The sequence below is a fragment of the Mauremys reevesii genome, linkage group 9 (genome assembly GCF_016161935.1).
Source record: "Mauremys reevesii isolate NIE-2019 linkage group 9, ASM1616193v1, whole genome shotgun sequence".
In the NCBI taxonomy this organism is placed as follows: Eukaryota; Metazoa; Chordata; order Testudines; family Geoemydidae; genus Mauremys; species Mauremys reevesii.
Window position 1 is genome coordinate 55,557,506 of NC_052631.1, and position 14,105 is coordinate 55,571,610.

Here is a 14,105-nt window from a genome sequence, read left to right on the forward strand (position 1 = left end):
TCGTATGACCCCAGGCGCATGCGTGTAGTCTCCGCAGCCTCATGGGAGATGTAGTTCTCCGCTGGCTAGATTAGGGAGGCACTGACGAGCGTGCTGAGAGGAGGGGATGGTGACCACCCACGCTGCTTCATTGGCAGCAGCAGCAGCCTCAGCGCTATCACTGCTGCAGGGTTCCGGCGGCTGCTTCTTCTGCCATTTGCCATATTAAAAAGAGATCAAACGAATTTGCCAAGAAAATGTTTAAGGCCAAATGGTGCATCAATTTACATCTTGTGCAGCTGTCTACTTTTCACGTTGATCAGTGGTGCTTTGCCTGAGAGGAAATGGTTTGCTTTTCTCTTTTTCTTTGACCTAGTGGGCTAATTGATCTCTGTTTCTGAATGTAATGTTTTGTTTTATTTTACTCTATGGTGCATATCTGATGGTTGTTAGGCAACAGGTAAATGTATTTAAATCTTGATGCTGCTTTACTACACATCTATAAGATCCAGCATTTCCTCTGCACCTGTATGGCTCTTATTTGTCATCAGAGTGATTAGGAGCCATAGTGGATGGGTATGGAGAGGAGAGTGTACATGCAACCTGGAGAGCCATCCGTGCGATAGATAATTCCAACAGGAATTCCCAGGGGGCTGGGAGGCAGCTCTGCCCTCCCCCAATGTGACACTGGAATGAAGTAGTTCTGCCCCCCACCCTGAGTGTGACACTGGGATGAGGTAGCTGCCCCCACCCTGAGTGTGACACTGTGATGGGGTAGCTCTGCCCCCCTCAACCTGTGACACTGAAATGGGGTAGCTTTGTCTCCCCACCCCGAGCGTGACACTGGGATGGGGTAGCTCTGCCCCCTCCGACTGTGACACTGGAATGGGTTGGTCTGCCTCCCACCCTCAGTGTGACACGGGGATGGGGGTAGCTCTGTTCCCCCCTCCCCTGAGTGTGACACTGGGATGGGGTAGCTCCATCCCCCTGTAACGATGCTGCTTCTGGCGGGGCACAACTGAGAGTATCAATTCAGGACAAATTTCTTAGAGCAGGGCAGTTACAGCCCAAAGCTGGAGTTCCTTTAAGGCAAACCAAACCAGCCAAACAGAGAAGACTTTGGTTTTACCCCACTGACTATCCAGAAGTCACACAAGCAATTCCCTTAGACACTCCAGTTTCCTGGTATCACCACCAGTGCCACTCATTATGTGGATGAATGGTTATGAAAACCAATACCCCAGTAAAAGAAAAAAAAGGTTCTCCTAATCCCAGAGGACCAAGGCCCAGACCCAGGTCAATATACAAGTCAGATCTTACCCACAAATCATGAAGTTGCCAATCCTTTAGAATCTAAAATCTAAAGTTTATTTATGAAAAGAAAGAAATATAGATGAGAGTTAGAATTGGTTAAATGGAATCAATTACATACGTATACGGTAATGGCAAAGTTCTTGGATCAGGCTTGTAGCAGTGATGAAATAAACTGCAGGCTCAAATCAAGTCTCTGGAGTACATCCACAGCTTGGATGGGTCATTCAGTCCTTTGTGCAGAGCTTCAGTGGAGCAAAGTTCCTCCAGAGGTTAGAAGCAGTATTGAAGACAAAATGGAGATGACGATGATGCCTTTTATAATCCTTTTGCCATGTGGCTTATGCTTTCTTTGTTCCAATCACAAGCCACCCAGCACATGGCATGGGAAAACCTTAGAGTTCTGTCCATAGGCATATCCCTGCCTGCCTTGACAAGTCACAAGTTGTATCTGCCTTCTCTCAATGGGTCAGTTGTATAGCTGATGGTCCTTATTGGGCCATCAAGCAGGCTAGGCAGTGCTGACACCACACTGTTTGTGTTGTAGGAGCACCCATGATCTGCAAGCTATGTATAATCTGTAGGCTCAAAAGGTCTGTTACATTTCCCCCACCCCCACCCCGCTTTTTTCTCCTCTCCCTCTCTGAATACCTGTGAAGTGGCTTTCCCCCTCCCACTCCCTCCTGGAATGCTTGTGGAATGAATGGGCTGCTTGAACAGCTGGAAGATCAGAAGAGCGCCCAGGTATACAAGGTGTCTGGGACTCTAATTAGGCACTGCTCACACACCCAGTGCATGGACACTGCCCGAGGTGGAGTGTGACTAACCAGATATGGCCAAGTCACCTCTAGTCTCAGGCCATGAGGAGCAGGTCTTTAAAGGGGAAGGGGCCATGTGCTCAGCAGTGCACTCACAAGATTGTACCTCCTGTAAAGGCAGTGATGAGCTGCCAAAATATTAACAACAGGTTCCCTCCTCCTCACCTCACGAGGGGGTCGTGCCCCCCCTGGGGGGTTGTGCCCCATCCAACCCCCCATGTTCCTTGACACCCCCCCAGTGACCCCTGACCCATCCCCCCCCTTCCCTGTCCCCTGCCGCCCCATCTAACCCCTCCCCTCCTTCTTGATGGCCCCCCGGGACCCCTGCCCCATCCAACCATCCCTTCTCTCTGTCCCCTGACTGTCCCCCACCACCTCATCCAACCCCTGCTCCTTCCTGACTGCCCCCCAGGATACTTGCCCCAATTCAATCCCCCTGTTCCCTGCCCTCTGACTGCCTCGACCCCTATCCACCCCCCCACAACCCACCAAACACCGCCTCCCTGCTCCCTGCCCCCTTACTACACTGCCTGGGGCTGGGACCGGGTCCGCTCCGCAGGGCCCGCAACCAGCGCCACGGGACCCAACTCCCCGAGCCGGGCCGGGCTGGAGCCACTCAGCTGGCACTGGGACCGGCGCCGCGGAACCCGACTCCCCGGGCCGGGCTGGGCCGGAGCTGCTCGGCCGGCACTGGGACCAGCATCGTGGGGCCCAACTCCCCGAGCCGGGCCGGAGCCGTTCAGCCGGCACCGGGACCGGCGCCGCGGGGCCTGACTCGCCGTGCCAGGCCAGGCCGGAGCCACTCGGCCGGCACTGGAACCGGCGCCGCGGGGCCTGACTCCCCGAGCTCGGCCGGGTCGGAGCCGTTCGGTCGGGACCAGCCCGAGCCGGGGGTGCTTTGATTCGCGGGAAGCAGGGGAGGGGGAGGAGAAGGAGGGCGGAGCGTTCAGGGGAGAGGGGGAGGTGAGCTGGGGCCGGGGCCAGGTGGACAGCTGCCCGAGCCTTTGTTAAATTTAAAAGCTTTTTTAGAACTGGTTGTCCTGGAACAACCGGTTCTAAAAAGGCTTCTAAATTTAACAACCGGTTCCTGCAAACTGGTGCGAACAGGCTGGAGCTCACCACTGTGTAAAGGCCCTTCGCCTGGACTGCCTGGCCAGTGGTTCATTGTGTTGTATTCCATCGTGCCTCGGGAAGACTTACCTTCATCCTGACATCTCCAGTGCCATGCCTGTCCTGGGAGCGTGAGTGTGCAAGTGTAAGTGTGATCTCCCCCCACTTCTTTTGAGCTTAGCTATCAGTATAATAAAAGTGTTGCTTTCTGCCAAACTCTGGTGGGTCATTAGTCCTCCCTAAGCTTACTAGCTGGCCCAATTTTGGGTAACAGTTTGGGGTGTCACCCAGAAGCATAGCACAAGTTTGAAATACAGACAGTATAGAGCCAATACTTATAACTTTAAATACAAAAATGATACATGCATACAGATCACATAATCATAACCAGCAAACCATAACCTTGTCATAGACACCTCACACGACAACCTTTGTACAATATTTGCTGCAAATATATAACAATGGTTGCAACAATTATCTATACGGTCACAGTTTATGTCAATAATGTCACATTCTCCCCCAGAATGTGACACTGGGATTGGGTAGCTCTGCCCGCCCCCGAGTGTGACACTGGGATGGGGTAGCTCTGCTCCCCCCACCCCCCGAGTGTGACACTAGGATAGGGTAGCTATACCCTGGGGCAGCATTTAGATTTTGAAGGTGGTTTAACCTCAGCAGTGCTGCGCATAAGGTTGCCAATTCTCCAGGATTGTCCTGAAGTCTCTATGAATTTAAATATTAATATTCAATTAAATATTATGTCATGTGATGAAACCTCATAAGAAAATAACATAAGAATGGTCCTACTGGGTCAGACCCAGGGCCAGATTAACTTTTTATGGGCCTGGGGCCAAACATATTTGTGGGCCCCCATGGGGCAAGGTGCAGGGGGGCGGGATCATCAGTCTCCAGAGTGAAGGGTGGACTGGGGGCAATGAGGCACAGCACGGCGGGAGCAGCTGCCAGATGCACACTGGCCTGCGCAGCCGTGTGCTACCAGTATGCCCCTTCCCCTTGAGGGCGGGCCCGAACCACACTGCCCCCCTGCCCAGTGCCCCACCTATGCCCAATGCCCCCTTGCCCAGAGGCCTCCACCACAGATCTCTATGCCCAGCCTACACCCTTCCCAGAGACCTCCCCCACTAGCCTCCCACCACAACTGCACAGCACCCTGCACACCACACCGCTCGCCCAGCGTCCCTCGCCCATAGACTTCCTCACTACCCACCACCTTCCTCAGAGTCCCACCACCACAGCTGCACAGCACCCCATAGCCCAGATGGGATTCTGCACCAAAAAATTCTGTGTACAAATATTTTAAAATTCTGCACATTTTATTTGTCAATAAATAAATGTGGAGGCTCCAACATGGTAGTGGAGAGCACAGGCCACGGATTGCATGGAGATGGGAGATTACTCTGCAGCCTCCCCCCACCCCACCCTGGGACAGGGACTCAGCAGTGAGGCTGCACCTGACCCTGACACAGTGCAAGGGCCAGGCCTGTCCCAGAAAAACCCTGGGGCCCTGCCTCCCTGTGCTAGGCACACCAGGTGTGGGTGAACAGGCTCAGCCCGGCAGCAGGATCCAAGTGCAGAGGGACTTACTATGTGGGGATCCAGGTGGGGGTAAGAGAGTTCTCTGTGGGGCAATCTGGGTGCAGGTGTCTCAGTGGGAGATCTGGATGCACAGAAGCTCATTGAGGGGTTCCAGGGGCAATGGGACTCTGCAGGGGTCCAGGTAAAGCTGTTTGGGGCTCAGGGGGGGGTCTAGATGCTGGGGAGGTGGGGCTTGTCAGGGTGAGGGTTCGATGGGCCTGCTTAACAGGGGAGCCCCAGCTTCTGCCAAGGAGATGCCGCATGCTGGGCTCTAGCTTCCCTCCTGTCCCCACTTCCCCTATCCCCTTCTCTTCCCCATCCCATGCCCATTCCCCACTGGTCCATCTCCTCTCCATGCCACCCACTTCCTTCTGCCAGCCTCTTCCCCCCTGCCTCCTTCCCAAATCCCCTTCTCTTCCCCATCCCACCCCCTTCTTTCCCCCACTGTTCTATCTCCTCCCCATCCCGCCCCCGCTTTTCCTATCCCCTTCTCTTCCCCATCCCATGCCCATTCCCCACTGGTCCATCTCCTCTCCATGCCAGCCACTTCCTTCTGCCAGCCTCTTCCCCTCTGCCTCCTTCCCAAATCCCCTTCTCTTCCCCATCCCACCCCCTTCTTTCCCCCACTGTTCTATCTCCTCCCCACCCCACCCCCTTCGGCTCCACTGCCTCTTTCACCCTGCCTCTGCTTCCCCTGCCCCTTCTCTTCCCCATCCCATGCCCATTCCCCACTGTTCCATCTCTTCCCCAGGCTTGGGGGGCAGAGGCAGGGCCGGCGCAACCCATTAGGCTGGGATCACCTCTGGAGCCCTTTTTAAAAATTGGTGTCACATTAGCTATCCTCCAGTCATCTGGTACAGAAGCTGATTTAGTAGTTCTGCAATTTCACATTTGAGTTCCTTCAGAACTCTTGGGTGAATACCAGCTGGTCCTAGTGACTTATTGCTGTTTAATTTATTAATTTGTTCCAAAACCTCCTCTAATGACACCTCAATCTGGGACAGTTCCTCAGATCTGTCACCTAAAAAGAATGGCTCAGGTTTGGGAATCTCCCTCACATCCTCAGCCATGAAGAACGATGCAAAGAATTCATTTAGTTTCTCCGCAATGGCCTTATCGTCCTTGAGTGCCCTTCTAGCATCTTGATCGTCCAGTGGCCCCACTGATTGTTCTTCTGATGTACTTAAAAAAAAATTTGCTATTACTTTTTGAGTTTTTGGCTAACTGTTCCTCAAATTCTTTTTTGGCCTTTCTAATGGTATTTTTACACTCCATTTGGCAGTGTTTGTGCTCCTTTCTATTTTCCTCAATTGGATTTAACTTCCACTTTTTAAAGGATGTCTTTTTGGCTCTCACTGTTTCTTTTACTTTGTTTAGCCATGGTGGCTCTTTTTTGGTTCTATTGCTATGTTTTTTTATTTGGGGTATACATGTAACTTTGAGCGTCTATTATGGGGTCTTAAAAAAGTTTCCACACAGCTTGCAGAGATTTCTCTTTTGGTGCTGTACCCTTCAATTTCTGTTTAACTAACCTCCTCATTTTTGAGTAGGTCCCCTTTCTGAAATTAAATGCAACAATGTTGGGCCGCTGTGGTATTTTTCCTGCCACAGGGATATTAAATTTAATTATATTATGGTCACTATTACCGAGAGGTCCAACTATATCCACCTCTTGGACCAGATCCTGTGCTCCACTGAGGACTAAATCAAGAATTGCCTCTCCTCTGGTGGGTTCCACGACTAGCTGCTCCAAGAAGCAGTCATTTAAGGTGTCAAGAAACTCTATCTCTGCATCCCATCCCCAGGTGACACGTACCCGGGGCGGCTCTAGACATTTCGCTCTGCCGGTTGCCAGTTCCGTGGCTCCACCGGACCCTCCGCAGGCACGCCTGCGGGAGGTCCACCGGAGCCGCCTGCCGCCCTCCCGGCAACCGGCAGAGCACCCCCCATGGCATGCCGCCTCAAGCACGCGCTTGGCGTGCTGGGGCCTGGAGCCGGCCCTGCACGTACCCATCAATATGGAATACATCCAACCAGAATTTGCAACCCTGGCTGCAGCAGTCTCTCGTGGCGCGGGGAGCGCGATTCGAGATGCTTAATTAATTTTGCCTCCTCTGACATCCCGTGGGCCGGGCCCAAGGGGGCCCTAGCAACCATTTACGCCGGGTTTTTGCCGTTCAGCGGCCGGGTGGGCACAGACTCGGGAGCTGATTGGCTCCTCTGGCTGTCAATCTGTACAGTCCGCGTTTCTCACCATCTTGATTGGCCTTGGTGGGGACAGTGCTTTTCCCGCCTTCCCTTCGCGCTAACACGCGCCACCAGGTCCCGGTGACCGGCTCCCCGAGGTGGGGGCAGGGCAGGGAGCGGCCGTGTTGGGCCCGAGGTAGTTATGGCCCCCGGGGGACGATGAAGCGAAGGACGGTGCCCGTGGTGGTGAGTCCAGGACCTGTAGGGAGGAGATTGGCCACGGGGGGAAGGGACGGGGCGGGGCGGGGCTCCGGGGAGGGAGAGTGTGGGTCGCCAGGCGGGGGTGAGCGGGGCGGGGAGTGAAAGATGCTCCCTGGGAGTGGGGCGTTGCGAGGGGCAGGACCGGATCTCTGCTGGTTTGGCCTCACGTTCCCTTGGTGTGGGTGTTCCTGGGGGCAGGTTCCTGTGGCGCCTATTGTATCCATGGTTTCTGATCTGGGGCGGGGGACGGGTTACCCTCGGGGTACGGCTGTGCTGGGGCCTGGCGCGGGTTCGCGGGGCTCGGGCTAAGGGGGCGCTGTTTAATTATGCTCCTCCGCCCCCCCACCCCTCCTTTCTCCGCGGCACCTGTTCTTGATCCCCTTGACAGGGTGGGTGCTTTTCTTGGCATAGACAAGACTCAGCCCTGGAAAAGTAGTGAGAGGATGAAATGGGAGGTAATACGAGAGCACAAGTTGAGCAGGTGAGATGGGGAGTTTGTTTTGTGTGTATAATGCCTAGTTAACTTCAGTGACTAATGTTTTGGAGAAAGCATGCTTTTATTAAAGCATCCTAACTCCTTCAGTTAAGGTGCGAGGGCTAACAATTTATGTCTGAAACATCAAACCAGCCCTCTAGGGTGGGAAAAAAATCCTTCCAGTCTTTGTTTCTTAATGATGTATAAAGAAACAAGGGCATTTGGAGGGCAACTATAAAAATTCCACATTAGCAAATAGATAATGCATAAGCAATGTATTTTTAATAGGGCTGTCAAGAGATTAAAAAAATTAATTGTGATTAATCGTGCTGTTAAAAATAATAGAATACCATTTATTTGAATATTTTTGGATGTTCTACTTTTTCAAAAAATATATTGATTTCAATTCCAACACAAGAAAAACTGTACAGTGCTCACTTTATATTTTTATTATAAATATTTTCACAGTAAAAAACAAATAGTATTTTTCAATTAATCTACACATGGGTTCTTAAACATTTGTACTGGTGACCCCTTTCATGTAGCAAGCCACTGAGTGCGAACCCCCTTATAAATTAAAAACACTTTTTAATATATTTAACATTATTATAAATGTTGGAGGAAAAGCGGGGTTTGGGATGGAGGCTGACAGCTTGCGACCCCCCACATAATAACCTTGTGACCCCATCAGGGGTCCCGACCCCCAGTTTGAGAACCCCGAGCTACTATAAGTACTGTAGTGCAATCTCTTTATCATGAAAGTTGAACTTACAAATGTAGAATTATGTACAAAAAAAACCCCTGCCTTCAAAAATAAAACAATGTAAAACTTAAGAGCCTACAAGTCCACTCGGTCCTACTTCAGCCAATGGCTCAGACAAACAAGTTTGGTTACAACTTGCAGGAGATAATGCTGCCCTCTTCTTGTTCACAATGTCATCTGAAAGTGAGAAGAGGTGTTTGCATGACACTGTTGTAGCCGGTGTCACAAGATATTTACATGCCAATGCGCTAAAGATTCATATGTCACTTTATGCTTCAGCCATCATTCCAGAGGACATGCGTCCATTCTGATGACGGGTTTTGCTCGATAACGATCCAAAGCAGAGCGGACCGACATATTCATTTTCATCGTCTGAGTCACATGCCACCAGCAGTTTGATTTTCTTTTTTTTGGTGGTTCAGGTTCTGTAGTTTCCGCATTGGAATGCTGCTCTTTTAAGACTTCTGAAAGCATGCTCCACACCCTGTCCCAGTCAGATTTTGGAAGGCACTTCAGATTCTTAAACCTTGGGTTGAGTGCTGTAGCTATTTTTAGAAATCTCACGCTTCTTTGCGTTTTGTCAAATCTGCAGTGAAAGTGTTCTTAAAATGAACAACGTGCTGGGTCATCATCCGAGATTGCTATAACATGAACTATATGGCAGAATGCGGGTAAAACAGAACAGGAGACATACAATTCTCCCCGAAAGAGTTCAGTCATTAATTTAATTAACACGCTATTTTTTTAATGAGCATCATCAACATAGAAGCATGTCTTTTGGAATGGTGGCCGACGCATAAAGGGGTATACGAATGTTTAGCATATCGGCACGTAAATACCTTGCAACGCCGGCTTCAAAAGTGCCATGTGAATGCCTGTTCTCACTTTCAGGTTATGTAAATAAGAATTGTAAATGTAAACAAACTTGTTTGTGTTAGTGGTTGGCTGAACAAGAAGTAGGACTGAGTGAACTTGTAGGCTCTAAAGTTTTACATTGTTTTGTTTTTGAGTGCAGGTATGTAACAAAAAAAATCAACATTATGCTTTCACATTAAAGAGATTGCACTACAGTACTTGTATTTTTCAATTCACCTCATACTACTTATTTTGTTTATCATTTTTACAGTGCAATTATTTGTAATAAAAAATAATAGTGTATTCTGTGTTGTAATAGAAATCAATATATTTGAAAATGTAGAAAAATATCCAAAAATATTTAAAACATTTCAATTGGTATTCTGTTGTTTTACAGTGCGATTACTCACTATCAATTCTGTTGAGTTAATCGTGTGAGTTAACTGCGACTAATCGACAGCCCTAATTTTTAACTATATGTAACTGCCCGATTTAATTCTCTTTTGCATAGATATAGATGTGTGTGTTAAGATTAAGCACATGAATTCTGTGGGGGACATGTGTACCTCTTTTGTGTCTCCAGTTGTTTGATTGATGAAGCTATCAGACTAACACTGATGTGGCTGGATTGTACTCTCTATGGATAGTGCAAAACCTCTACAACTTTTCTTAAGCCCTAAGACTTTTACTGTTTAAATAAAGTGATATCAGTAGAGGAGAGACACATAATGTAGAGTGTAGCATTTACTTTGTCTCTTCCATTGTGAATTTGGAAACTACTAAATAGCTAGTTATACATAATAAAGATTGCTGAGAAATTAATCTTTCAGGGAAAGATGGGTCTCCTTAAGGAATACTAATACTGGAACAACAGTAAAAGTATTATATGAGCAGCAGAGAGCCACACCAAAGGCTCATCTCTCCATGGAAAATCTTGTCTTCACCTCACCCTGTCTTTATTTTTCGTGGTGCAAACTGGGGAACATTGATGGCTGTCAGTATGCCATGTAGTGTTCTCTCAATCATTGATCTCCTTGGTCTCTTCTATATTTCCATTATAGATGGATTCCTAGCTGTGGTGTTCCAGACAGGGTCTGAATATGGCAACCAAGGATTGTGTCTTCTCTGAAGAGGGCACCTCATTAGGATTACCCCTTCCAGGACCAATTGACTCTGATGAGCTGAGCAAATCCTACCCTTGGACCAATAAGAGTAGAAGAAGTGGGCTTTCCAGACTCTGCCGGAGTAAAGCTTCTTTGTCTGGTGATTATCGTGTAGCACTCTGAATTTGGCAATGTGAACTTATGAATCAAGATATGTGTTCTTTCCAATGCCTTAAGACTTTCCCAATAAATTAGAAATGACACAGTTAAAGAAGCAGCAAAGAATCCTGTGGCACCTTATAGACTAACAGACGTTTTGCAGCATGAGCTTTCGTGGGTGAATACCCACTTCTTCGGATGCTTGCAGAACCAGACTAACACGGCTACCCCTCTGATACAGTTAAAGAAGTAATTGGAAAAAAAAATAAAAAAAATAACGTGTTCAGGAAGTTGTACCAAAGGGGCGAGGAGGAGAAGGTGGTTGAATCTAGAACAGATATAGGGATGTGGAAGGAATTTGACTACTTCTGAACCCAGAGCATATACATGGGTTGGATGAAGGTCTTACTACATGGTGACTATTACCAGCATAATGGTTTATGTACCCTTATGTTGCCTTGTTTTATACCAGAGGTTCTCAAACTGTGGTCCAAGTTCCATTCAGGTGGTCCGCAGATAGTTCCCTCTAAGGTGCGAACCTTGGGGTGGCTGCACATGAGAGAATGAACGGCCACCCACTTAATTAGTGGAGCTGCGCAGGCATGGCTCCACTAATTAGGTGCCTGAACCCTGGAGAAGATGCACATGTAAGGTGAGGTGCTGGCCTTGGGAGGAATAGTGGGTAGTTGGGAGGGGGCAGTGAGGTGAGAAGAGGGGGTGAGAGGAATTTGGGATGTGCAGAGCTGCGGTGGCCAGAGAAAGAGGTGACTTTCCCCAGCTCCAGGACTGCGGCTGCTAGAGAGAGACGGCCCTTCTTCCCAGCCTCAGCTCTGTGTCTAGAGAGAGACACAGACAGCTTGGGGGCTGCTCTGGTGGGGGAGAGAGGGAGAGACCCTCCTTCCTAGCCGAGCTCGGGGGCTGCCGCGGCAATGGAGAGTGGGAGAGACTCCCCTCCTTCCCAGCCCAGCTCGGGGGCTGCTGCAACAGGGGGGAAAGGGCACATCCATCACATTAGAAAGGTAAGACTACTGATATTAAAATGAGTTGTGTGCTTTTATTTGTAGAACAAATAAACCTTTTATTATTAAGGTTTTTTTTTTATATAATGCTTTTATCCAAAGCACTTTACAATAGTTAGCTAACAGTACAAACAACATTTGGAAAGATCATTAAGTGGTCCGCCAAGACCCTCAGCAGGTTTCAAGTGGTCCGTGGGGAAAACAAAGTTTAAGAACCACTGTTTTAGACACCTTCTCCTGTGCTGCCTACCCCTGAAAGCTCCTTGTTCTTTTGGGAGTAAAATGACTTTATAGGTGACACTGTGATATTTCCTGAAGTACCTCTCTTTCAATGTAGGAGTTTTGAGAATTTCAGCACAGTCACTTGGCAAGATGTGCCCTACAGATTTTTTTTTTGTTTTTGTTTGTTTGTTAGTAGTCAAAAGTATAGGTGGGTGAACAGTGCTTCCTCACCAGTTCCAGTGCTGCTGTAGTTATAAGCAGCTAATTAACTAGTTTCTGACTAAACAAATATTTAATGGGACAGTGTCTATGTAAAAATCATTAATAATAGGTTAGATTATTAAAACTGAGAGAATTTTTAAAATCATCATTTGCTCTTTTCTCAGCTTGGCCAAAAGAAAATAGACTAGTGAAATAGTGCATGGGAACCAGTAACATCGCATTTTTCCAGCTTTTGAGTCATAGGTACTGGAATACTTAAATCTGATCCAAACAACTGTTCTTATTAACATTAAAAAATATTGAAAACATTTCTATGTAATACTAGGCTTTTGTATTTAAAGAAAGATTTTTCAAAACCTTTAAATTTTTCGACTAAACTACTTGACAGTTGCTTCAGTGGGTGATAGATCTTTCCCTGAAAATTGTGTTCCCACTAAATGTTCTTTTATATCAGACTTCTTTAGCTACAGAGATGTTAATCTTTTTTCCTTTTCTTCTAGCGGATGGATGGACTTCCTATTGCTTATCTTCACTGGCTGCTCACAACATTTGTTCTGGCACACTTGGTAACCCATGGGCTCATTTGGAACTTGCCTCCTTATCCTGTTCAGTCGATAGCACCTCTTCTTGTTCCTCCTTGAATGTTCTGAGTGTAGAGAAATCCCTCCATTCGTTCCCAGCTGCTGTGTGCAACCCAAATAAAGCCATCTTCACTGTGGATGTCAGGACAACAGAGGTACAGGGAATCCTCGACTTTATGACGTTCGCCTTACGATGAACGGCACTTAGACATTTCTGAATTGACACCTTGATTTGACTTACGACAATTGGTTTCGACTTTATGACGCTCCGTCCCAGAATGGAGTGGATTGCGGTTCTGAGTTACAATGTTTCGACTTAAGACGCAATTTTCAGGACCAATTGTGTCTTAAGTTCGAGGACTGCCTGTTCCAGCCTTTTACCATGGCTGTAGCAGGACCACCCACTAAAAATGAGCTTTGTATAGTTCTGTTATAAACCACATAGCTTTATGTAGATGCAGACTTGTGTAATTTTTACTTGTATATGTAACAGAACTCGTAGTCATTATCATGTCTTAAAAATATGTGAGATTTATGTATCCCAAGTATAGTTTATAATTTGCAAAATGCACAAGACAAGATCAGACAGAACACTGATCTCTTGAGCCCTTTTCAAGCAGAGTAGGGGAAAATAAAACTTTAGGACAAACTTTAATACAAATTATAAAATTTAAATATACTTGGAGTTCTCTGTACTTAGTGCTATATTCATTTAAGCTTATGACCAGCGTTTCTAGGTGACCGAAAGTTTAGGCTTTTCTCATGCGGACATAGGTCCTACACTGAGTATGTAAAATGCTCTTTGTGGTACAAAATTGCTTTAAGAACTGTAAACACTGTGTGGTTAATGCACCTTTTGAAGGTCTGGAGCAGGTCACTTTATTTAAAATAAAAAAGACTGGTCAGCTGCAAGCAGCAGTTGCAGCCGCAGTAAGCTGGAGACAACTGTGGCTTGATGTAGCTTGTAAAGAAGGACCCTTTCACTGTGCTAACTGGATTATTTTACTATAATCAATTTAAAGGAATTGTAATTAAGTTAAGAGCAAGGGTTGGCTAATTGGATTTTTGGATACTAATCTGCAGGTTGCTGATCAATTGTTTCTTCTGTTAGATATATTTAAAACTATAGTCCTATTTAGGATTTACTTGTAAATATAACATAATTTTATTCCACTAGATAGTTTTGTTTTCAGAAGCCAAACAGCTGGAGAGTGCCGAGAGGAATATAAGAAGGGTGGAAAGATAAAAGGAAAGCAGTATCTCTGTTTCATTTACCAGATACGTGACTATGGCTTTGTCTCTACTACACGGCTTTTAGCGACATGGCTGTTGCTAAAAGTCGGGCAGCGTAAACTCTGTTTGTCAGCTCTTTTGCCAGCAAAATACTTCCACCTCGTACGAGCGGGGTTCACGTTGTCGACAGGAGAGCGCTCCTGCTGACAAC

General features: G+C 47.5%; 1 protein-coding gene across 6 annotated transcripts in view; it reads left to right on the forward strand.

Moving 5' to 3' along the window:
• The first annotated feature begins 7,053 nt into the window (after window positions 1-7,053).
• PASK (PAS domain containing serine/threonine kinase) overlaps window positions 7,054-14,105 on the forward strand; it is a 47,961-nt gene continuing 40,909 nt past the window's right edge. For 3 of the 6 annotated variants that reach the window (XM_039489347.1, XM_039489350.1, XM_039489351.1), the window contains exons 1-4: window positions 7,055-7,247; window positions 7,651-7,743; window positions 10,417-10,618; window positions 12,581-12,816. In XM_039489347.1, the coding sequence (XP_039345281.1) occupies window positions 10,456-10,618; window positions 12,581-12,816 (399 nt within the window). In that variant the 5' untranslated portion in view covers window positions 7,055-7,247; window positions 7,651-7,743; window positions 10,417-10,455. Of the gene's footprint in view, window positions 7,248-7,650; window positions 7,744-10,416; window positions 10,619-12,580; window positions 12,817-14,105 lie in introns of all 6 variants that reach the window. The other 3 variants (XM_039489352.1, XM_039489348.1, XM_039489349.1) reach the window with 3 other exon arrangements.